The following is a 26,835-nucleotide window of genomic DNA, read 5'->3' as shown; positions in this document are numbered from 1 at the left end:
CCAAAAATTCCACCAATGGCTGATGCCCAGGGGCGTTTCTCTTCTCCAGCCTCTCACTTATCCAGGCGGTGGTGAAACGATGGAGAGGCGAAGCTGCGACAAGCTCACATTAATTCCCAGAACAAAACCGGAACACCAAAGGTTAGCCTTCAAAATAAGATAACAGCTCTCTCGCCGTCACAACGGGATTGAGTGCTTTTATGTTGAACTAGTCGTTGTGATAAAAGAGAAGGTTCAACTATAATATAATGTATATAAATGTTAAGACAGTACATAGTTGGACTGGTTTAGTCCAACTTGTACCCATTAGCTATGGATAAAAGTATTGGTTTAATTTAAATACCATTAACGGAAGTTGTTGAGCACATCGGTTAACTTCACATAATTCAGTGAGGCAGAGCGGTCAAACTCTCGGTAACTACCACCGTACTTTGCAGTGGGAATCCCTGCCTGGTGGCTGGGATACTTTTGTTCAACTTAATTTTGGGACAAGCTCAAAGAAATAACGTATGTGATACGGCGCTGATCCTGGAGCTTCACGCATTACCTCTGGACACACTGTAAACTGGCAACCCACGGTATCTACTCGTACGCGCTGTGTTGTGATGGCTAGCCGTCGTCGCTATCAGGCTAGCTAGCTGAATGGCTGGTGGTGGTACTGCCGTGGAGAAGGCGATAATTAGATAGCGGTTGCTGGGCTGTTCTGTATACTTCTGCGTCTCCTGACATTCCACATAAGGCCACATAACGGATAATGCTTTGCGTGTCATGGTGAGGTAAGTGTCATGCATGCTGCACCGTTAACCTAGTTTCACATGTTAGCATCCTAGCAGCTGAATCACTCCGGTTAGCGGAGCAGACTGGGTCAGGCTATTCCCTGGATTTAGAGGCATTCCATCAGATAGTAAATCATTTTTTTGGAGTCTTAAGGTTTGTTGGTGGTGTCTCTCAACGCTCGTCTTCCTCCCACTGTCTCGTTTAAGCGGCTGTTTTTTCTCTAATGTCATAGCTTCTATGTCACTGTTTCAGCCCATTTTATTTTATTTATTTTCAAACGCCTCAATATAGCTTGTATGCACACTAGTGTAGCCTTAACCGGTATGCCGTGTTGGCAGCACGAGTAGAGAACCGTAGTCTTCATCACTTTCTTACACACCAACATCGTGTTTCTGATAGCGATGCAGATAAAGTGTGTTGTTGCAACACATGTAGCGCGACAGCCAAAGGAAACAAAGCATCTCTGAGTTACTTGATGTTCAGTGTTGAAAATGCGATGATCCTTCAGGAATGCAGGAGTCTTACAGTCTGTTTATCTTCTGACTGTAGCCTTTTCTCTTTATTTTACAGGAAGCCTCTCCGATGGACGGGTGATGTTTAGACCCAGAGGATAACTCACCATGCGTGTCAAAGTAATGGAGCACTTTTCTGCATAAAATCATGCATCCTGTCAAAACTGCTCTTGCTTGCTGCTGCTGCAGAGATTGCCGCTCCTTACATGTGGACAAATCGGCCAGTTTGTAAACACCAGCAGCTACAACTGGATGTGCACTCTTATCTTTTATATTTTTTTTAGTAGTGCTTCCAGTTAAATATCGATTGTGTGTCTATGTGGCTTGGATATGCTTGGATACATTTAAACATAAGCGTGAACTTGTGCAAGGGAAGCCGAAAGAAGGAAGTCCAGGACGGGATAGGCAGAAAGAAAATTCCTGCTCCCGCAGAAACATGGCCTCTGTTTGGAAGAGACTGCAGCGTGTGGGGAAGCATGCCTCCAAATTCCAGTTTGTTGCTTCCTATCAGGAACTGATGGTGGAATGTACTAAGAAATGGTAAGTTTTTTGGTATATAACCTGTGACCACAGTGTTGTCGTTTGACCCCCATGAAAACTGTGCATCTCTGTCTGTGCTGGAATGCTGTGCTTGCTCCCGATGGTTATAATTCACACACAGACACACTCACTCACACACACAGTCTCCTGGTGTGTAGGCACGTCTGCATGTTGGGAGGGGCCCGGCTGCCTTGTAAAATTACAGTTTTTTTCCTCTCTTGTGCACCAAGCTTGGATTTGTTTGGTTTGAGACTTCAGTTATGAGGTTGGCAAGCAGAGGGGTTTCCCTTCAACCTGATGGGCTGAAATGTCCACGTGAAAATGACTTAGTCCCTAGAAGCCCTATAGATGTGTTAAGAATCAGCTTTTGACCTCTGACCCCACTAGAAGAAGAGAAACTGAGAATTTTGTATGTTGTGTTCTTTCATATTAGGATTACACCAGCAAACTGATAATGTGTTAAAGTTTTAATATTGAAGTCCCTTATTTGGACATTCTTTTACATAACAGATACTGAAAGTATGAGCTGCTGACTGGGAAGTTTCTTTTTGCACTTTTTTCTCTGCATCTCGACCATGTCATTTGCTTTTTGGAAAAATCACATTCTCGGGAGTTTAAAGAAAACAGCTTGTGCAAATAGTAATATTGTTGACGTTAATATAATGACTCTGATTTATGAAAGTTCAAATATTGTTGAAAACAAATGCCATGAACCCATTCCTTCCTGCTTTTCTCACAAGGAAAGAGTGGCGCTTTAGAAATGACAGCAGATTTCCACACGGACATCAGAATCAGAATCAGAGAATCAGAAGAGCTTTATTGCCAAGTACGATTTGCACATACAAGGAATTTGTTCTGGTGTCATTGGCGCATAACAAGCATACAAAAATTTTTAATGCTCTACATGCTCTACATTTTGGAATCCAACATACTGTATTTATAAACATGCACATCTGTGTGTAGTCAACAATTATGTTTAACAACATGTTTCAATCCTCCTCTTTACTCAACTAAATATCAGGACTCTTCAGTATGAAGCTGCCCGTCTTTTGGTCATGCAATATCTCACAAAAAGCCTTGCGACATTGTGATATGAGACGTTGAACTTTGATGAAAGATGAAATGCGAGTGGTTTGCAATTAAAACAGACAGGAGCTCTAATACCAGACAAAGAGTGAGGTGTGGCGGCTGTTACAATGTGACCCGAAAATTAAGCAAGATGGAGATGTTGTGGTTACGCATCCAATTTTTTTATTGTGAACTATATATCGTAGAGAAACATTTTACTTACTTGACCGGCCCCCTCCTGACCAGACTAGATGCTCAGTGGCCCCCAGGTCATTTGAGTTTGAGATCCCTGCTGTAAACGCTGGAAAAGCTGCACCAGTTAAAATACAACTGTCTGTCAAGACATGTCAGTTATCCATGATTTATGGTAATAGGTGCAGGTCTGGATAGTATAATGTCTGCTTCCAGATGCGGGCGGTGGTTCACCAGTTGGTGTCATGGGCTCTACAATAATAACATGCACTTTATGTTTTGTTATTTATTCATTTATTTATTTATTTATTTATTAATTTTTATTTAGTTTTGTAGTATTTCCTTCTAGCTTCAACGTTCATCCACATTTCTTTACTGACAAATGAATGAATGGTATTCAGCAGGAGGACTTGAAAGAGCTGCGAGCTGTGTTATCAGAGGTGAGGACAGAGCACAGAGATGGCTGTATATACAGTACCTTACACTTCATCCTGCTGGTATGTGTCCTTTAATGAGTGATAAGAGGGCTCTTGTAAAGCAAAGATGTAGCCTGCAGTCATTGGATTCTCAAGCACATTGCTGTAGGCGTAACTAATACAGCCCCACAGAGCCTCAACCTGGGACAGATGTTAACGTGTTGGAGAATGGAATGAGAAAAATGTACATCTCCTCTCAGAGCAAAGGGTGGGTGGGTGGGTGGGCTCAGCACACAGTCAGTAATATGCTTTGTTTTGAGATCTGACTAGGGCTTATTTTTTTTTTTTTCAATAAAACCAATATGTGTGTATGTAGGCTTTTCTTCTCACACATGTAATTCTCTTCTATAGTAGTTTGAGATGACAGTGACTTATTATGATATAAAAACCCAAATTCACCCAAACTATTTAGTTTTCCAATTTTTGTACATCATCTTTTTATGTTGCCATTAGTGTTAAATAGTATTTAAATTACTTGTGATGTAAGATGTGTCTGCTTTAACATCACATGTGTTGCATCTAGGTCTGTTTGTGTGTTTTTGTGCATGGTTTGCTGAATGTGTGTGAGAACGCTTTGGCAGAGTTTCTGATTTCCTCGGACTTCATCGGTACGGTATGTTATTGTTGCAGTGGAAACTTTCCTTCAGCACAGATCTGAAATAGTCCTCAGAGCTCAGATGGACCTCAAATCCTAAGCCTCCAGATTTAGAAAAAATAAAAAATATACTGTATATGTATGCCCATAGGTGTGCAGGTGCTTTCAGTCTACATTGTGTAAAATGTAGAAACGTATATAACACACTTGGCTCAGTATAATAATTTAAGAGAACACTTCAAGATGTTCAGGTGTCTAGGAAGCAACAGGTGCCTTGTGTTTGGTTCTCAGTCAGTATGTTTCCATGTGCAGTTAAACCTAGCTACAGTTGTAACTTTACCATTTAATTGGACTTCTTTCCTTGTCCCAGTATATGAACACTAGTAGAGAAGCAATTTTATTGAATTAAGGGTGTGCAACTCCGCTGTGCAACGTGGAAATCCGCCCCTGTTCATCTTCTTAGTATCAGGTGTTTTCCAGTTGACCCATTACATCACAGCTGTAGCTGGTGGCTAGCTGGTAGCATTTCAAGTGTCATTGTGTGTCTACCATCCATTAACTTCAAAACTATTTCATTCTCTAAGCTGACTGACCATAAATAATTTTCCTCATCTGTCCAAATAAATGCACTACTTATACTGCCAAGCCCGTTGGTGGGAACTGTGCAGCTTAGGTCCAACTAAATGAAAACATGTGATAATAAATTGATTCCCAACTTCAGGACCTGGGTGTGTTAGACTTTGAGCTATTTGATTCAGTAGAATTTTAGTCAGGCTAAAAAAGTCTGGTTTTAGTCAAAGCACTCTTGACTTTGCAGCAAGTAGACCTGGGTTCACGACCCGGTCGGAACAAGGGCCTTCCTGCATGGAGTTTGCATGTTCTCCCCTTATGTGTAGATTTTCTCTGGGTTCTCTGGTTTTCTCCCACAGTCCAAAAGCATGCAGTTGGGGATTAGGCAATTTGGACACTCTAAATTGACTGTAGATGTGAATGTGAGAGTGAATGGTTGTTTGTCTCTATGTGGTCCTGTGATGGACTGGCCATCTGTCCATGGTGTACCTTGCCTTTCACCCTATGTCAGCTGGGATTGGTGCCGAAGCCCCTCGTGACCCTCATGTTGAAGATAAAGTGGTAGAAGATGGATGGGTTTAGTTAGGCTGACTCAGTAATAGTAAAATGGAAAGTACATTGAGCCTGCATGAGCATTTTCATCAGGCCACACTAAAAGTTTTTGTGCTTCAATCATAAATTCTGTGGCTACCCACTTTTATTTGGTTGTTTTTTTTGATGAAGTGCTGCTGGAGAAACATATTCTTATTCTAAAGCCACGATATAGTTTATTTATTTACGCCTATAAACTCTCCGAGGTGTGACACACTGAACTTTCAATGCAGAATGTACACATGATGCATAATGATGTAAATGACTGTGCAATCCTCCAAAGCATGCTCTTCGTAAACCACTTTGAATCGGAATGCAGTACCATCTGGGAATGTCACCTGCACATCTAAGTTGATGGAAATTTATGGGCCCTGACACACAAGTCGACAGTTGCCCTTTGGAAATCGTTGGCCTGTTGTTAAGTGCCTGTTGCTGAATGTTAATCATAGTTTTTACTACTTGTAGCATTTTCCTGGTAACCATCATCGATTGCTGTTGCGCTGAATAGGCCTGTTGAGTCTGTGATGGAGGCCGTCCATGTTCCTTTTCTGTCATCTAACACAGTGATTGATTTCTACTAGCACCATGATTGATTTCACCACTTTAGAGAGGTCTTGCCTTATTTTCCCCTCTGCATTTTCTCTTACAAGCTTAGAGTCTTTTTCCCTTGAGCAATTTGCTCAACATTATTATTTTCTTTCATGAGACGAGGGGTCAAGGACTTGGGGGAGTTTCCTGTCTTTTCCTTTATTCATAAAGTAGAGTTTTGTTCTTTTTCTCTGGCATAGGTGACTCCTCTGGAGCAGAGAGCCTTAGCATTCCACTCACACGCCCATTTCAGAATCACTTCAGACTAACCATTTAAACTTTAATGAGTTCCCTGTTTGTGTTTAGCAGTGAAATAAAGCACCATGCATTTTGTCGAAGCACAGCCAATGTGAAAATCAATTTAAATTGCTTTTTCAAATTTATTTGTGGTATGACGGTAGTTTTCTTTGGTTTATCAGACACTCGGCTTCCTGTGGGTCATTTTCACAGATGTGCAAGTTATTCCAGATGCTTAACTTTTCTGACATCTTTATAGCATTGTTGTCACTTGTAACCTTGTCATGTGATCACGTGTCCCTCTTCTGGTGTCACTGCTGGTAACGTTAGATGAGCGCTGTGGCGCAGAAAACTATCACAAAGATTGAATTTCCTTGTGTGAGAATAACTAAGAATCATTAATGTCAATCCATCATGAATCACATTTCTAAAAAAATGGTTGGTAATATTGAAGCCTCACTTCAAATGGTGACCATGTTAATAATCAAGGCTTCAAGGATTTGAGGAATTAGTGTCAGCCCTAATAAAATGGTTGTCAGGTTAGTGTTTTATTGGCTTGCTGGCTTCTTCATTGCATGATGCTTACTAGCTTAGATCTAGTTATTAGTGGTAATATCTGTCATTAAATGAATTGTTGTCAAAGCACATGCATCTACAATCACTCATAGGTTGTACCAGTTTGACCCTCATGGGCGGCGTGACAGGAAAAAGCCTTTCCGGTCCAAAGCAAACATCAGAGCGAGACCACAGTTTCCTAATAAACATGGAGACGGGTACTTGGTCTTTTAGGATGTGTTGGGACAAATACAATTAAAGACTAAAACGTTGGGCCACACAAACAGTAGATGCATCTGATGCTGACCGAAAACAGCATTTCAGGTGAAGAACATGTTGGTGGAATTGTTTTTGTTATTTTCATTTACTTTCCCAGCATAGAAGCCAGTATAGTACTCCTGCTCTTACAAATAATGCTTATTGATTTGGTACTGTTCAGAAGATGCAGGGGTTTGTTGGCAGGTAAAGCTTACAGGATATGAGGAATATGTTCTGGACCTTGGTGCAAAAACAAGCATATAAAAAACAAGCAAAATAAAATAATAAAATGAAATAGTGCGAAGCAGCAATATATAATGTCAGTGATGTAACAGTCTGAGTCTTTATTCTTAATGGATGTGGGATGTCTGCGAGTGATGGTGTTACACTCTGCACTGGTGACAGATTTTGCTGTCACCATAACGGCTGTTGCATATGTACACACACGTTTCGCAACCGCACATAACCCTGGCAAAAAGTCATAAAATAATCACATCTGATATTCATATGTGGTTGATTTTCAGGTGCTAATCATCAATGACATCATCATGTCACCATGTGGGTCAGAGCCAGAGGGTTTCATTCTTAATCATTAGTGAGGAGGAGGGCGCGCTGCAGCAAAATCTGATCATGAAGAAACAGTCGTGGGATAAATGAGACAACAGTGAAATTCTGCCAGAACCACATGGGCTCATTAGGGGGCTCATCTCCTCAGTTGTATTTTGCCTCCTCTGTTTTAGCTTCATGCATCTCCAGCAAAAATGTATTGGCTGAGACACACACGCACTGTATGGGCTGATGCTGCTGCCCTATTGAAAGGGAGCAGTGGAAATAGTCATATATAGAACCTTTATTAGTCTCATATTATTGCAAGATTGTTGCTCCAGGCAGTTTAGGTTATTTTCCATTACTATAGCAACCACCTTAACGTAGGCGGAGTCATACTGCACAAAAATGCTGTGACGTCATTTCATACACAACATAAACGCACAAACTTGTGACAAGCAAAGCAGTTTGATATTCAGATGGATATTCAGCTGTTACATGCAACTTCACAAATAAATTATGCTAAATTTTACACACTGTATCTTTTAATTACATCTTTTTTGCTGCTGTTACACATAAAGCTACCAAACAATGTATTTCACCCCCTCTTTTTTGCATTATTTAGAATGGTGTCCAATGACTGTGCTTGTTTATTTGCAGGCCTTCACTTGTTTATACATTCATCAGTAGCTTGTACCTGCAGAAACACTGCCTATGCCGGCTAGTAGTTATTCTGCATCATTTTGCAAAATCATGTTTACTGTATTTTACACTTTGCTATATCTTTAACTCAGAGTTGCCTGTGCAAAACTTTAGTACAGAGCAATACGCGGGTAAAATATAGTTGAAAAACATCTTCAAAAGTCTTGGAGTGTCATTGCTGTTGACAGACGTGTTGACTCTTGTGGCAAGGATATAAGTTATACGGTGGGAGCACAGAGGCGCTATTGATAACATGGTAATTCTATCTGTCCACATCCTAGTGTGGCTAATCAAGACTGCTTCCCTCTCTGCCACATGGATCAAGATGTCATTCAAAGACTGTACTGAAATCCTCATAGCACGCTGTCACACACTAAACACCAGTCATTTTTCTTGGGATTTAGAAAACACACACATTCACTGTCATCTGACAAATGCACAGATTTAAAGGACCAGTGTGTAGGAATTTGTGGCATACCAGCTGTATGCTTTATGCTTCATTCTTCCAGTTTAAGTCTATATGAAAAACTATGGTGGCTCCCAAAATCATGAAAAGCCCTCTCTGTTGCCACTGTTAAATGTGTACATTTTGTGCTCCTGTGCAACTGTTCTTCATTCTCAGGTGAATTTAAGTATTTCAGTATTTAGTACATTTCTTTTAGATTCCCGTTGAATTCTTCTCACCGGTCGGGTGAGTTAAAGCAGATGCATACTTCTTTTTTACAGCATGGGAGCCAATTATCCAAGCACCGTGCCAACACTTGACAGATGTGTCTTACATAATTGGCCCAAGTTGCTTGTCCATGATCCACATGTATACACTTATTCAATTTGTGAGGGAGATTCAATGAGAATTTTGCCTTTGGACTCAGTCTCTGTAGTGCATTAAATGTCTTGCTATTGAAATGAAGGTGATGTCTGAGCTGTGCTCATATAGTATATCAGATATTCTATGAATGGACGGGAAGAGACGATGTGATGCTCACCTCCGAATCAGCTGTGTTTCTGACTGCTGTAAGAAATGATAGCTGGCCAGTGACTTCGCTAACAGTGACGTGATATGACGGTTGTTTTACTATGAAGACACTGCTGGGCTCTGTCTTCACAGCTGCTATGTGTAGTTTGCTACATGTACTGCTAACTGTGCTGAGTATTGTAAACAATGGAGCCAGGGTACACTCAGCTTGACAAACGATGTGATGTCACAGTTTCTAAACAACAATATTGTTGTGTATTTATTTCTGCTGGAGCAGACTAACAATGTTGGTTCTCCATGTTTTTATCATGAAAGACAATAAAGTGAACCTTGAAGTTTTCATGTTGGTGCACATGCAGATACTGAGATATCTACTGAATTAGTCAGGCCGTCAGTTGACTGGTGGCGCACTGTGTCAGTGAATGTGACCAGCATGTGTCAGGCTGTGACATGTTTTCTTCTGCGCAGCATGTGTGCGTTATGGCGAGCATTCATCGTGTCTCTGCCAGAGAAACATCTTCCTGCCAATTTGTCTGACGTGGCTCTCCATTCTATTCAAATCCGAAGTTCCTGACACGTTCCTGAGTATAAGTTTTGGCACCAGAGTATGGTTTCACTGCCAGGTGATCGTATGGACCCCTCATACCTGTTGTGCAGAAATTCTTTATCACCTAATTGGGATTATCATTACAGCACAGCTTTGGAGAGTAAATGTCATGTGTTTCACTGAGTTGAAAGGTTCAGTCACAGAACTGACTTCCTAATATTCTTTCATGTGTTTTGGTGCAGTGGAAAGCTTGTGTGTTTAATTATCATTTGTTTAGTTTTGTGTTCATTTAACTCGGATTATTGGTTTGTCATCTTGGTAGAGTTAGCAAATGTTTGTCGTCACATTTTGCGATTCTATATAATTATTTTCATGCGCCACCCACCCATGCTTTCATACTTTCATTTCCTCTTTCATTTTCTTACATCTGTCTCTGGACTCCTCTCCTCGCTTTTTCCCTTTTGTTTCTTCTTCGTCATCTTTTGAATGCCCCACCTCTTTTCACTCTACCTCCCCTCACTTCATTCTCCTGTTCCGATAATGTCCCTTTAACTGCTTAGTAGTGGAATCCACCCAAGTGTAATGGTCTGTGCTGCAGTTACGGACACAAACAGGCTTTTAAACACAGCCCCCCCACACATACACACACACACACACACACAGCACCCAGAGATTAAAACATTGAAGGGCTATGAAGCAGTCAATGGGGTGTTAAATGTGATGAAATCTTGGCCGGGTCTGTCTCCCCGCTGTCAGGCCTTGGAGACTGCTCATCATTTATCAACCTGCAGCCCTAAAAAAAACATGACGGTCTTAAATGGCAAAATGGAAAAACAGCAATTCATACTATCCAGGTTATTGTACAGTCATAAAAAATGTATGGCATCATTTTATCTTCAATATCAGCCAGAAAATACTTTCACTTCCATTTTAGATGTTTAAAAGATGTGGTGCAATTGGAATTAAGGATGGGCAATGTGCTGTAGCTGCAGTCTGATTTTATACATAACTATGTTCAGTGACCCTACTGCACCAGGAGGATATAGACTTTTGATAAATTACTGAGCTCCTCGTCCATCACTGTGTTGTGGTAATAAATCACTGGTGTGGTGCTCCTCTTACCTGAGAGGGTGTCCATCAGGTAAGAGGAGCACAAACCCTTCTGATCAGATCAGCTGCCGGCTTGATGATAAGATAAAACAAAACAAAAACAGGAAATGAAATCATGCAAAACACAATTAGATTTCTCAGCAAGTATGACTGAATAGATGTTGACCAGGACTCCTTGTTTTTCTGCTTGCTGTCAGTGCTCTCAGTCACATGATTGTGGTTCTTACCGTGTCAGTCTCTCCCTTGGGTTGTTAGCAAGCAGGTAAATGAAGCGTTGCTAAGTGAGGGGAGATTTAAAAAAAAAAAATGAAAAAGTCATGGAGATGCTTCTAAACGCATGATTTAATTTTTTCTAGGGTTGATCAATATGGCAGAGCATTTTATCATGATCTGTGTTCCCATATTGATCAATATATATACTGAGGAGCTAAAACTTTGATCTACCGGTCGATCTTTGTTCCTATCCTCACCTGAGAGATGGATCACCAGAAGGGGGGCTGAAGTCTTGCTTAGAGATGATGGACGATGTGGCCGGGGAAAAGCAAGTCTGACACTCTCTGCTAGACAGTGGATGGATGGTTCATGTGCAACCGTCTACGGACTTACGTGATAATTTAGTTTTGAAAGGTAGAATCACATGCATGTATCGAAACACAGCTTGTCTGAGCTACCGTTTGTGTTTTTGGAATTGAATGAAACATCGCACATTACTGCACATTTCATTTCAGCGATTTTGAGACAAAAATATGTTTATCTTCATGAGACCGTGAGCCAATCACCGGGTCAAACACATGTGATGCCTAATGTTTTTGTCTATTCTAGGAAATTGAATTTGGTTTCACAAAATTGTGGACTCAGTGAAAGTAGTCATTCCAAAGAATTTGCAGCAGATACAAACAAATGTAGATATATGAATTGAGATATGAAAATTGAGTCAAGCAAGCAGATTACTGAAAATGCATTAGCTTTCAGTCCAGACACTACTTCTGATTATTTCCAGCAGGCTGTACACTGAGATGTAGCTGCTTTCCACAGTTCCAAGTTCATAAATGCAGTTTCTCAGCACAGTACTTCAACACAGTATCCCAGTTCTAAGTTTTTAACACTGTTCTTCTCATCTCCTCAGTGTCATCCTATTCTCATGCTCTCCTACTTTGTCCTCTTCTCTGGCAGTTAGTTGGTAGTTGGTTTTCATGTTCTTCTAATGGCTCTTTTACATTATACAGGTCTAGCACTACTCGACTCGACTCGTTTTGTTTTGCTTTTCCATTTCGGATCCGATACTGAAATGTGACATGAACAGACTGCCAGCCAGTGATTGGTCCAAGTGGTCAGTGTGTGTCAGTTAAGACCAGGCAAACACAAAATACTTTATTTGTCTCATCATCCTCCACTTTTTTTACACTCAGTATAGTCCAAGTTTTAATGATAATTTTGGAGCTTCATTGAGAGATGTATGACATGTTGTGTCAACGCCTAATATTTTATAGTGTAAAATGTCACTGACAAAACAAAAGATGTAAAACCAGAAGCTGTGCCCTGATGGAAAAAGATATATGGACATATACTATGATTAAAAAATAATAATTTACCAGTTACTTACTAGTGAAAAGAAGAATTTCTGATGCAGGGAACAAAATAGTAACAAATTTTCATACATATTTTCTCGATCACACATAACACTACTTTATACAGTTTTGTGTAAGTTTAAAATGCCACTCATGATTTAGATGATAAGGCAGTCTGATTCATGACAGCAAAGGCCACAATCTGAGTGATCGCGCAGCAAAGTGGGATCAATCTTGCCTCTCTATTTATTTCTCCATCTTTCTTCTTCTGCTTCTAAAGTTCGTTCATCTACAGATAGTCTGAGTTTGTAAGTGCCATACACATTTGAGTGTTTTCAGTGTTTTCTTTGATTCTCTTCTTACATTCCCAGCAGGCTTTCTGCACTGCAGATGTGTGTAAACGCAGCCTTAGATGAATTTTGAAGTTCCGTTTCTTCAGTGGCATCCCTCTCAGATAGATGGATGGAAGCCGTATTAAGCGCTTCAATATTACACCAAGAGTTAGACCTAACTCCCAGTTGCTGGCCTTGTCAGCAGCGTGGGCGGATGGCAAAACGAGTGTAAAGCGCTTAAGTGGTCGTCAAGAGTAGAAAACCTATATATAAATACAGACCATTCACCATGTTTGATTACCTTCTGTGGTGCATCCTGAGCATGTGAGGAAATTATTTCGGTCACTAAATGCCAGTTACTCTAGATGGTAGCGGCAGCTTATGACACCTTTAATGTAATAAAAGGGTGTGCATGTGTTTTGTGTCAGCCTTTAATTTCATCTTGGTCCCTGCCGCGACACATTTATAGCTTTCTGCCCCTTCATCCTACTCACATTCTTCTCATGGAAACTTTTTGTTCTTTTCAAATGCCTGATATTTTGCTTGCTTGCTAAATTTCAGCACACATCCACACACTCATGCATTGCCCATAGTTTAATCCTTTGTTTTAATTTCATCTCTCTCTCTCTCTCAAACACACACATTTAAAAATACGAGGCACAAAAAAGGTATAATTTCAAAGAAAATGACTTTCATTTCCTCCAGTCCTATTATCAGACTTACAAATGGTTATCCAAACTAAACATCAAACCCACCATGAAATCCCTAATTATTAAAATAGTTGAGCGTGAGAGGGTTGATAAACACACACTTAAGATGCCGTTTCGTCTGTGGTGGCATTCCTCTCAGATGGCTCATCGCTCATTCTCAGAAAGAACATGCAGCAGTGGATTAAAGACTGAAAACAAGAGACACCCAAAAGTGAGCACAAGTCATGTAGCCTGCAGACAAATGGTTTACATTTTTCTCATAGCACAGCAAGTACTGTACAAAGGGGAACCGTGGTGTGTGTGTGTGTGCATGCTCTCTGATATGGCCTGCATTGTTGGACAATAGCTTCTCTATGTGTGGCCTTGTCTCCAGACTGAAGTTGTTGTCTGTCATTCTCCTCCTCTCCTCTCTTCTCCTCTCACTTCACTGTTCCTTGTGTCTTCTTTCTCTGTGTCAAACAGTCAGGCTTTATTTTCTGCTGTTCCTCCTTAAGTATCTTTTAACCTAAGGGCCAACATACTCAGTGGCCAAATGTTAAACTTTCCACTGTTAAACAACAGCATCAGAATCTGCTTCATTGGCGTTTGCAGTGTTTGCAGACATACAAGGAACCTGACGCCAGTTTGATATGGCTCTTAATGTACTTGCGTGTGTTGACATAAAGGTAGGCATGAGGAAAACCGAAATGAATGAGTTGAAAGAAAAACAAACTTATTATACAGTATATTATGGAAGTAGTGCAGTGAAACAGAGAATAGATATTGAGAAGTAAAAACATAAATAGAACAGAGGTTGCCATCCATGTCACCATTGTGAAAAATGTACTTGTCTGAGCTTCCTGGTGTAAAATTAAAGCTGCTGAAAATAGAATAAAGTGTTTTTAACCGATCCTTGTTGCACATTTTGGTTTGTCTTGTCTGTTTACTAAGCTCAGAGGTAAGCAATGAACTGGAGAGCTGAAAAAGGCAGCATGTGGTCTTTACTTGCTAACAAAGGCCGCTACATGGACTCTTCTGTTGACAGTTTTGTTGTCTGGCATCTGCTTAATGTGCCAATTTGTTTATTATATCACTGTTTTATTTTCTCTCTCACTATCTCTGCTCTATTGCAGTTTTGTAGACGTGTGTAGCTCAGCCAATATTCTTGTTGGTCCTGGTATGTTTCTGTTGATGCATAAAGCTTTAAGAGAGTTGAAAGTTAACATGTACTCTACACGACTGTGTTTTTAAGTATAGAGGTGTTTAGATCTTGGGTTACCCGTTGACATACCCGTATTTTTTTTAATATCAAAACAAAGGGAACTACATTAAAGTGAGACAGCTGCAAACGGGAAGGTGTCTGAAAACGTTCAGAATTCACTTTTACCACTGAGACAATTTACAAGAAGAAAACTGTTGTTTATAATTTAATTTAATTTTAATTTTAATAAACACTTCTTACTCCTGTGCCATTGGTGTACAGTATGCTCAAATGTGTCCTCAGTCAGGTCTGAGAGTATTGCTTAGTTGACACAGCCTTTTTTCAGATGGACTTACAATACAAAGGTACATCGTTTCTATTCCAAAAAACCAAACGGAGGCAGAAAATAACATCAGCAGCAACAGAAATCACCAAAACACTCTGCAGCTGAAAAGAAAAAGCAATAGAATTCTTTTGCATCTAGTCTTGTTTTGTATTCTATATCTGTCCACCTCACTGCTACATAAGACATGGAGCCGTTGTGGCTGTTTTAACTAAAATGCAATGAAATATTGACTGCGTTACATTTGCCTCCTGACTCTTAAGCGACAGCACCAGCAGAGCAGTTGTGTCAACCTCCACCACTCAGACATGTTTTACACGATACTCGCATACGGAGAGACGAACAAGCAGGTCCAGACTTGTCAAGTTGCCAGATAGGTTACTGCTCAGGTCTTTGTTTTGAATGATTTCTCGTACCAACTCAGCAAGTCCTGTGTCCCTTACAATATTTAACAGTCTCACAGTACTTGTGAGACTATTCCTCCAACATTGTATCCCTCTTTCATAGTAAATTTAAACCTAATCAATAAGCCACAAGTTGTTCCATTACAGTTATTTTCCTTTACCTGTCCCTTTCCATTTAATTTAAAATATTTTTGTGTGCTGGTGGTGCAGTATGACTGAACTAGGTTAAGTTGTTGTTTCTTAACCTCTCTTATTTACTGTCTTTTCCTGCCACACTAACCTCTAAATGTGTTTGTACATGTATACCACTGCATAATTGTTTGTCCTGAAGTCTATGCTGCAATCCACAGAGACACGACCAGAGTTTAGCTGTTTCTCATGATTTATTCATACTATAAGAGACTGTGTGTGTGCGTGAGCAGGAGGAGACTTATCAGGGTTTTAAAAATGCAGGCATTTATCTACAAGCTTTGATCAGTTGGACTGACAGATGATGTGAATAATGATGTGCTGGCTGGACTGATGTATAACTCACATCTTATTCATCTTTTCTTTGTGCCTTTTCACTCAGGCAACCTGACAAACTGGTGGTGGTTTGGACACGCAGAAGTCGGCGGAAATCCTCCAAGGTTTGAAATAAAATAAAAATTTTAAAAGGTTTCTCACTTGCACGTATAGTTTTTTTTTCTTTTAAACTTCTCATCTTGTGTCCCTCATGCAGTCCCATGGTTGGCAGCCTGGTATCAAAAATCCCTACAGAGGTGTGGTGGTGTGGCCTGTACCAGAAAATGTTGAGATCACCGTCACTCTTTTTAAGGTAAGCAGCAGCTGTTAAACTAGCGCCGACACAAGCGTCGCCCTGTTTGAGGTGGACAAGGGTTGTTTTGACAACACAAGTGTATTTATGTATTTATGACGTTCAACGGCAGTGACACTATCACATAAAGTAATGGCAGGAAAGTCCTGTTTCACCCCATTTTTTTAAAAATAAAAAAAGGGTATGCTGCTTTCAAAAAGCAGCATAGCATAAGACAAACATTTGATTTTCTTAATGTGACGTAAACACGTTAGTCCGACTAACATTGAGCTAGTCTTAGTCGGACTAACATACCTGGATAATGCAATTCATAGTCTGATTACTCCTGCATGTATATGCTTAGTCGGACTGGAGTTGGACTTGGCTACACATGCACCAAAATTTCCTCCCCGGTCTTTGACCCCGGAAGTACAAGGAGATGATTTATAAACTGCATTACTGTTGCTGGAAATCATACACCTGTGGCAGTGTCTTTCTTCGGATAACCCAGCAACCACAAGAGCCGTTGACGTAAAGGTCAACAGGAAACGGATTCACTATGCACTTACTTACTTATGCACAACTTATAGAGAGATACAGCGCCACCTATGGAGGCGGAGTCTGACGTACAAGGCCAATAAATCGATTTTCTCACCCGCTTGTATATTCAAATTGTATGATTGCCTGTCTTAGTCTGACTACGGCTTTAGTCTGATTAACCTATGCATGTAAACGTACTGATTGTCATTTGCTGCATGTTCTGCTGGAGACAATAACAGACAACACTTCCCAACATTATCAAACTAGGTCTTATGTTATTGTTTTGATTGAGAGGCACCTGGTGACAGAAATGACATACAGTGTTTTTAAGCATGTAGCCTTATAAAAGGTGGTTAAGCAAATGAGTAGTTATTTTTTTGCCTACATTTTTTTGTTGGTCTTTAAAATGCTTTTGAACAACTATTCATTGGCTTGATGGTCCACTGACTGACTTTTTACTTTGTTTTAATTGATAATCAAACATATATACTGTACATGCATATAGTACTCTGCCTGTAAACAGCATACATGTGGAGACAGTATCTGTCCCTGTGCCTAGCTTATTTAAACATGCTGGGCCTTTGTGCTGACAGGCCAGCTCACAGCTCAGTGTCCTGTTACCTCAAAGTCTCAATGTCTGAACCAGAGCTCCTGCTGCAAATGGCTGCATACCTGCCTCTGTTTGTAGAGGTAAACTATGGTAGCTTTTCACATTTCAGTCAGACATGTGTACTTTAAATCATTCACTAAATAAAAACCACAGAGACAAATTTAGAAACCTAACGTATTGAGGTTTTTGTAAACAAAATATTTCAAAAATAACAAATATGCGTGGCTCGGTTTTCGAGCCCTTTACAGGTTTCGCTACACTTACAGTATACAGTGTGAGTCTTTTTATTCTGGGCCCACATCCACTTCCTGTCCCAGAGGAAGTAATAAAGCTGTTTTTGTTATGAGACACAGAACGAATCCACTGACTCCCAACTCACTCACTGTCGTTGAATTCAGACGTGAACCGAATACCATTGCATGTGCTATCTGAGCTGGTTCTCTTGGTAAAAGGAGTTAAGATCAAGGAGTTAAGATCACATCATTTATTAACTGTCATCAGCACATTATGTTGTTCCAGCTACAGTGTTAGCTTTCTTACGTACTGTAAGTAGCAAGAGAAACAGGCCTACATCTGGATACCTGACCAATATTTGTATATGGAATTAAAATGTAAGTAAAAATGGCTCTAATGACATCACTATTTATTTTGTTTTTTATGAGAGAAAACGTGCAACAAACCAGGGGAATGTGTTTTGCAATACATGAGCACTAACCAGACAGGGAAGCTCTCAAGTTTGTTATTTTCATAAGATAGTAACAAAAACTACACATACTCTTGAACCTTGAACTCAAATGCAACCGCTTTTTAAAATCTGTCTCAACCTTTTGTGAAAGAACATTAATAAACTGTGGGGAAATCCCTTCAGTATTAAAGTTAATATCAAATAACTTCAGAAATATTTCTTCATCCTTGTCTAAATATGTTAAATCTCTTTTTAACCAATGTCTTATAATTCAGATATTTTAGCAGTTGACTGTGCAGCAGTGATTTAAAGATACTTGGATTCCCTGTCTGGCCTGAAGCGCTGCAGTAAAAACAGATGTGCTCAGCAATATTGCAGCCTGTACTTGAGTCAGATTCTCAGCAGCAGACAGCCTCAGCTGAACTGTGAGGACAGTAAGAAGATTGTGCTTATACTACTCATTCTGTGTTAGACTATAGAGTGGACACTTAGTACTGACTGATCCTTTGTGAAACACCTGGCCTGTGAAGGTTTATATAATGGATCTGTAAAAAAACCTCGGAAGAGCAAAAAGTTATCTTGCCCCAAAACATTGTCAGATGACATTGCTGTTTGTGTATAAAAACATACGTTACACACAGTATCTCACTATACATGGTTAAACAGAGAAAACAGAAGAAACCCAACACTTCACACAATGAATGAGCAAGCAATCTCTGGCAGAGCCAGACTCAAAGATAAGCAGCATCTGCCTCGCCTGGTAGGGGTGAAATGAAAGATTGGGGACAGGGGACAATAAACAAAAAGCAGATGTATGAAAGGTGCATGAGACAAAGTAGTAAAAAACACAATTATTTGTGTTTGTGTTGTGCTCACATGGGTGTGGTGTGTCAGACTGCTGCAGGAATATCGATTTGCTTGGATTTGTCACAAGAGTAGTATCAGACAGAAGCCATCGGCACACACACACACTTGGACTGTGTTGATTTTATTGATGAATCATTTAGGCCGTAAAAGGCAACAGCAAATGCAAACACCATGGGTAACAGAAATAGCAATTACACATGACAACAAATCAAAGTTGAATTTACTGGCAGGGCACAACTAATCAGTGTGGTGATGAAAAATGCATAAATGACTTAGTTAACAGTAAAAATTGCCTTTCATCTTTTCTAATGACAAATCAGTGACTTGATTTTTTGTTTCATTCAACAGTCTCATGTGATGATGTCACTCTGCTCTGTTACATGCATGTCCGTGTACTGAAACGTTTCTTTTGTTCTGGCTTTGCAGGATCCACATGCAGAGGAGTTTGAAGACAAAGAGTGGACATTTGTCATTGAAAACGTGAGTTTTTACCTCCCTCTGTCCACATCCGTCTGCCTTGCTCATGCACTGACACTGTCCGTCTCACTGTGTGTCTGTTTCTGCATAATTCAAAGCCATAGATGGGTAGAATGTATGTCTTTCACTTCATGAATCATACAGTGCCATTTATATTGAATGGAATAAAACAAGGCTTTACATTACAAGGGTGAGTTCTGCCACCTTGTGGCCAGTGTCTGCTATTACATGCTTCTCTCACAAGAACTACATTGAAGTAGTACAACATTGATTCTCTTAACTTTTCCGTATTTGCCTCAGACAGAAAAAAGCAATGTTAGATTAATTATTAGAAGAAGACATGATCTTTTTGTTACTGACAAAAAAAAAACAGGAATGGCTGAAGCAGTGCAGAGAGTGCAGGAGGAATTTAGTGAGAAAAGAGAGGGGTGGAAATTCTTTCAACATGTTTGAGCAGTCTGCCAGGAAACTAGAAACTTTTTTTGTGCTCTTCACTTTCCACACTTGTGATGGTTTACTCCCCACGTAATGCAGCACACACGTGGAACAAGTGAGGCATTGAGACTTAAACTTTGGCAGTTTTATTGTTTTAGCTTTGAGAGGAATATAGTATACAAAGTTATTCAGAACCTCAGGACTGATGCTTTCTTTGGCAGCACTATAACAGCCATGCTAGCATTTCCTAAACTCTTTTCTTTTCCCGTGTGCTGTCATATACAGTATAGTACGTATGTGGACAAATTTGTTTGTATCCAGTCTCAAAATACAAGAACCTGCTTCATTGTTTCTTCCATGTTTAACACAAATCGGATTTTGCTTTTAGTTTTTGATTCAACTGAATATTTTAAATAATGAAACAGGTGGAAATTCAATGGTCAAAAATGACAGTACCCTTGACTTGACCTCTGTCCCTCTCAAAGAGACACCTGCATCTGCCAACAGGTTTGGCCCACTCTTCCTGAACTCTTCCTGGGCTCTCAGGTTGGAATGGTGCCGTCTCCTCACTCTAGACTCTAAGATAATCATTTCAGAATAGTTCAATGTTCTTGGGTGTTTTGGGTCATCATCTTTTTTGGCTGACCCCTGACCTGTGACTGAGACCTGTGACCTGAGACTGACACTGGGCAGTTATTTTCCCTCCAGGATGCCTTGATAGCCTTGAGATCCACATTATTGTGCTCCAAAACATAACCAAGCCCTGTGTGGCGTTCTTTACTGTGAGAGCTTCATTTTTCTGTCCATGAACATGGAGGTGATGTGACAATGCCACAAAGCTCATTTTGTGTGTCATTAATCCAAATTATTAGAAATGGTTTGAATGATAGTGGAGCCCTCCTTCTTTCATGGAGCCCATGGAGTGCAGCTTTAACGTCTTTAGATGTTTTCCTTGGCTCTTTGTCTGCAAGCTATTTGATTAATCAAGAAAATAATCAGCAGATTCATTTATTATGAGAATAATTGTTACCTTATCTGGTGTTTTGTATTCACATGAACAGGGAGTTACTGGAGATGGTCCTTTTACATGGCTGTCTATAATTTTCTCTATCCTTTGTTTATTCTGGTCTTTGTTTATTGTGCTACACACAGTCATATCAAACTACGGTGGCAAGTTTTCTTCCTTTTAAAAAGGCTGAATGTCTGAATTAAATAACTAATGACATCGGATGCTAATTAAGATCAAACAATTAATTTGAAACTTTTTTTCAGGCCAGGCTATTTCAGATACATTTAGCAACTGAATCACTACTTTTTACAGTTTTATTAATGTACTCGATCACATAGAAAAGGCATGCACGCATACATGGTTACTTTTCAGGAAGAATGCAAACACATTTGTCTACATCTGCGTACGCACATAATCTGTACTCACAGAATTCATACAGACGATCACTCTCTCCGTGTTTCTCATTTTGTTAGGGTAGTTTAAGGTCTAATTTAAGCTCCAGGGTGTTAAAAGGTTACGAACATGTCATGCTAGCCTTGGCTTTCTAGGAAGTACAAGTCTTTACAAGTGCAAGCATAAAACCCCCCCAAGATGATGCCAACATTTTGGCGTTCTCGTGGAATATTTTTTTTTGCTGTCATTGATTTTACTAAGTGCTTAATAAACAAATCACTCATGTGTGTGATTTGGGATGATTGAACAAAGGGAGCACCATTAGTAATCAACAGGTACAAACCTCTGATGCTCCTTCAAGAATGTTGATTGAAGGAAAACAAGAAGTGACTGAGAGCTTTGACTCTGTCACTTTCTGTACATCTCAAGCTCAAAGGAGCAACACCAGAGACTGCTCAACATTTTTTGTCTTTGATTGGAAGCTGAGAAGACAAGCAGGTCAGCCGGTGATCTCTGGCCAGAGCGTGGGAGAGAGTGAAAAGGCAGCAAGAAAGAGAGAGAAACAGACAAGTTTGCGGGTTTGCCTGTGTCTCTGCATACCTGACTAATGACAGAGAGATCAAAGCAGGACTGGAGAGCACAGAAAAAGCAAGGGAAAGGGGAAGGGAGGAGAGGGAGAAAGCAACGTTATCGAGGGAGGAAAAGTGCGACTTTATCTTGGAATTTATACTTTTTGTTTATTTAGAAGGAACTTATTATATGTTTTGTCGCTGCCTTTTAAAGCTTATAAATGTATTTACGGTCATAAACGTCTAAGCAAAATCATAAGAAGCAGGAAGCAACATAAAAACTTTATTTCACTTTCATCGGAATTGTTTTAAGTTTACTCTTCATTTGACCAAATGGGGAAAAAATGGGTGAAACTGCCCTTTAATGTTAATATTAATCTGAATATGAAGTGCTGTGCTGTGCCTGTTAAATAACTTATCAGATATATCATGTATATATCATTATATCATGTATATATCAGATTCAGTGTTTATTGGCAGGTACATCTATACAGACAATGACATTGACTTGGTGTTTTGGTGCATTTAAATAGAATCAAATTAAAAAAGAAAAACCCAAGGTATGAAAAGATGTATACGCAGACACAAAATACATACATATATATATGTATATATATACATATATATATATATATATATATATATATATATATATATATATATATATATATATATATACATAAGGTGCATAAGGATTTTTTTTTAGATACGGTTTGTGTTAATAACATGAATATAATGGAGTGATCATACTCCGCTTCATATGGAGTGCATATTACTAGGTGTTTAATAATAAGATAAAATTGCCAAGTTATGCTTTTATGTCATACCTAAAAGTCCATTGTAGTCCATCATTTGTCTTTTGAACGGAGCAGATGAGCAGGAATAAAGGAACCAAAGTGACCACAAGAGGGCAGTCTAACCCAAGAGCTGCGTTAACCCCCTGTCTGATAGTTGCTACTTAATTTGATGGATCACCCACTTATGTCAGCTTTGTGTTTGACTGAGTATCTGTCAGTTGGGAAGACGAGCACGTGTTGATGTATGAGGCAGAAGGTGTAACATTAAATGTTCGTTTGTGTCTGATCATATATGAACTCTGCATGTGTGCTCACATCCCCCCCCACCCTCCACCCTTCAGGTATCTGAGCTAATATGAGTCAGGAGAGCTGAATGAATGTGGTAGTGAGTGCTGCTCGCAGAAGAAGAGGAGAGGTGAGCTCTCCTGACCCTTCATCAGACGGCAGAGGAGAAAAGGGAAGAATACACCATTGTGCCAGAGCGCTGGAGATGATGAAATTCAAGATCCCTGCGCTGAGGCTTCGTCTTAATCTGGGGGCCCAACCTCGCACTAGGTTAATCCCTCCCCGTCGAATTACTGGCCCTGGATAGATTGTATTTTGTCATTGAAAATGGCAGTGTCAAACACTACCTTTTCTCTCCTCTATTTGTTCGTCTGCCAAGGCAAATCGCATAATCAAAAGATGGCGAGAGAAAGGGGGAGAAAGGGGGAGAGCGAAGAAGGGAAAGTGACAGAGAGAGGGAGAGGTGGCAGGCTGAAAATGGCTACACAGTAATATCTCTAAATTGCATGCTACCCTTGCCTTTCACCCTGTTTCAAATAGGTGCGCATTATCAAAAAGGTGAGCAAATTGAGAGTCAAAAGATTGCGTGGCTGTATTTGAAGGCTTTGTGTGTACAGGTTCTTTAGTGTGTGTGTGTGTGTGTGTGTGTGTGCTTAAATATGTGTATTGTACAGTGTGTCTGTGTTTGCATATCAACCAAAGCTGGAGATGGTAGACCAACTTCCCTCATCTCCAAAGCTTTGTGGGAGGATTTAAATAACACACACCCGTACACACAGCAGCACTGTTGTATTTAAAGTGAGAAGCTCTTATGCCTGAATACATTGAATTTACTGTGATACACACTCAAAACTCACCCTGTCACCTCCCCCTCCTCCCTCCATTTCTTTCCCTCCAACTTATACTTCACCTATTTTCCTCTCACATTATATCAGTGTCACTCTGCAAAAAAAAAGGGATTTTTTCGACCAAATCACTGCTCACACTCTGACAGCCTGTCTGCTGCATGTGCCATCCCATCCATTTTGCCATTTTAAGTACCGGTGATTTTTTTTTTTTTTTTTACCTGCTACTTTAAATACTTTAAGCTGGGTGAGCTGCATAAAGGTAAAATGACATACCGCCCTAAAAAATTAAAAAACACATAATAGATAATCTTTTCTTGGCTTCTACTGAAAGGTAATATTTTGATATTCAAAGGAAGAGTGTGTGTGTGTGTACAGACAAATCTGACACGTTTTTCACTAACTGAAGTGTTTTTAACTTGGCCGCTGATGATGTTTTGCCACTTTTTCATCCGTGTTGTTTCTGCTGTTTTTTTTCTTTCTCATCTCTGTTCCACCGTCTCTTCCTCTCTTTCCGTCGCCGCCTCCGAGATGATGTCTCTCTATTGTGGACCAGATCCAACTCCATTAAGGCCATTTCCACACCACATACCCCTCTTTGGGCACAGTCATAGAGTCACACAATGTCACTAACTGACACACACACACACACACACACACACACACACACACACACTCTCATCACACGACATACTCTGGAAAACCATGACATGCACCACTCACATTTATACAGCCTGACCTGCCTCTATCATCTTTATACACACACACACACCTCTCCGTATTGTACCCATAGCCACGGTGTGTACACGCCTCCTCCCCTCTCTGTCTAGAACACATTACGTAGGCCAGTGGCTTGTGAGCGCTGACTGGGCCTCGGGGAAAAAAAACACAATTATTTCAGCCCTCGGCTATTCACGCAAAGGTGACAAAAGCTGGTATGAAGTATGAAATCCCAAAAGTTTCCCCCCGTGCCGAGGCCGACAAATTGGGATTAATTTGCGCTCGTGTGCACGCGTGTCTCCAAAGTTTTCACCTTTGCTCATTTCCCATTTCTTCAAAAAATTGGAGAAACTCAAAAGGCGTCATTTCTTGTGACGGGAAGAAGTGTGTCTGCTCAAGTTGATTGTGTGCTTATAGTTCTAAATTTAAGTATGAATAAATAAAAAGAAGTGTACGTAAATTTAAAGCTATAAAATTATCATTTCATCTTATCATAATTTGCTTAAAGTGATGTGTGTGTGTGTGTGTCGGTGCACGAAGGTGGGAGGCCTCCTAGAATAGGATCACACATTCTCACATGCTTTTCAAATTAATTTAATCTAATTAATCGCCCTGAGGAGAGGCAACAGATGCTGGTGATTACCCACCATGCCTGGACCCCTCCCAATGTGGGCACATTCACGCAGCCTCAGACACATGGTAAGTGTGCACTGTAAGCATACACACATATTACAACATGAGATGCTGCCATTTTCTGCCAGGAAGCGGCGGACATGCACTTCCTTTTGTGTCACTATCTCAGTGTGTGTCCATAGTTTTGTATGATTTGTCTTTGTGTGAAACTGTCTGGGGAGACGTGTGTGTGTGTGTGTGTGTGTGTGTGTGTGTGTGTGTGTGTGTGTGTGTGTGTGTGTGTGTGTGTGTGTGTGTGTGTGTGTGTGTGTGTGTGTGTGTGTGTGTGTGTGTGTGTGTGTGTGTGTGTGAAGGTGGCAGTGGAAGCCGGGTGGTCCCTCCTGTCGCCCTAATAGGCTTTAGTGGCCCCTAATCCAAACCACACCACCCTGTCACATGGCTGGTCTGCTGACTTACTGCTTCCACCACCATGAGGTGTGTGTGTGTGTGTGTCACTGTGTCTCCGTGCAGGTGTCACATTTTTGCGAGCATTTTTGCGTGTCTGAGCATGTGTGAGTGGTGTCAATTTGTCCAGAGTTTTTGTTTGCGTGCATTTGTGACACAGTGTGTCTTGTGAACATCTGTGTTTACTGTTTAGTAACACAAAAATTGTGTTTTTTGAAGACAAAAAGGTTAATTGTGCAAACATACAGTTAAATTACTCAAATATATTTAACACGCTGCTCCTCTTTTTGAACATTCTGCTCTGTGTAGCCTTGGCTCGCACCATATCTTCTATCTTGGCGAGTGTGTTTTTGCTTACATGCATACATGCATGCCTGTTCATTAATTTAACTGATTAAACTGTTGCCCCTGATGATTTAAGGCTTTGCTTCTGTGCTTATGTCATCTTTTCTTAATCTATATATGTGTGTGTGTGCGCGTGAGTGATTAAAGTTAATATCGTTTTTTTTCCAGTTTCACTTTTCAATGCCTCTTCCCTCTCTAGTCTCTCGTCCTCACGTGCTTCTATGCTGCAGTGCACACTGTGTCTCTTTGCAGTGTGCGTATGTGTGTGTATGCCGCGTGCGTACAGTTTTGTATGTTGTTCATTAGTCTGTGTGCATCATGTCTTTATGTTTGCAAGTGTGACTTTGTATTTGTGTGTACTGCGAACAAGTGTGTCTTATCCCACTGGTCCAGGTTGTGACCTCGGCTTTCATCTCCTTAGTCTGAGGCTCCTGCTGCCCGCTGCGCTCTGTTCCCAGCCAACAACACAGCAGATGTCACCAGACACTGCAGCACACACACACACACACACTCACACGTACACCATTTCATACACTGTGTCTTTCTTTCATATACACATGCAGACTCATTGTGTGTGTACAAATACTGTACATCATCTAATCTCACACTCACACACATAAACAGACGTATAGAGAAACATGTCCAACACATACACACACACTGTACATGCAGAGTTTGTTTGGCCACATACAGTGTGACGTTTGACCCCCAAAATAAAACCCATGTCACCTGGGACACGTCCTTCTTTCCACATGGATGGGCTTTATTCTGTGAAGGACCTTTTCCTTCATCAACACTGACCTTGTCTGGACCAGAAGGCCCCCTGGGGACCAAAATCTGGTCCTAAAGAGGCAGAACCTCATTTTTGAGAAACTGGTTAAATTAAAAGCTAAGATTTGAATTGTGGTTAGGCATTAGGAGGTTATTGCTTTGTTTTCCGGTTGTCTAAATGAATAGAAAATACAGTGTGCTAAAATGAATAGCCATGCAAACCTGTTGTGTGTTTGT

General features: G+C 40.3%; 1 protein-coding gene across 5 annotated transcripts in view; it reads left to right on the top strand.

Annotated features, from left to right (window-relative positions):
• Nucleotides 1–381: 381 nt before the first annotated feature.
• The window catches only part of ehbp1 (EH domain binding protein 1), a 131,802-nt gene continuing 105,348 nt past the window's right edge, over nt 382–26,835 (top strand). For all 5 annotated transcript variants that reach the window (XM_044046442.1, XM_044046445.1, XM_044046444.1 and 2 more), the window contains exons 1-5: nt 382–776; nt 1,348–1,829; nt 15,949–16,006; nt 16,099–16,194; nt 19,302–19,355. In XM_044046442.1, the coding sequence (XP_043902377.1) occupies nt 1,726–1,829; nt 15,949–16,006; nt 16,099–16,194; nt 19,302–19,355 (312 nt within the window). In that variant the 5' untranslated portion in view covers nt 382–776; nt 1,348–1,725. The remainder of the gene's footprint in view (nt 777–1,347; nt 1,830–15,948; nt 16,007–16,098; nt 16,195–19,301; nt 19,356–26,835) is intronic.

The sequence above is a fragment of the Solea senegalensis genome, linkage group LG15, assembly GCF_019176455.1.
Source record: "Solea senegalensis isolate Sse05_10M linkage group LG15, IFAPA_SoseM_1, whole genome shotgun sequence".
Lineage (NCBI taxonomy): Eukaryota > Metazoa > Chordata > Actinopteri > Pleuronectiformes > Soleidae > Solea > Solea senegalensis.
Note: the sequence above shows the minus strand (reverse complement) of the source record. Positions and strands in the feature narration are given on the sequence as shown.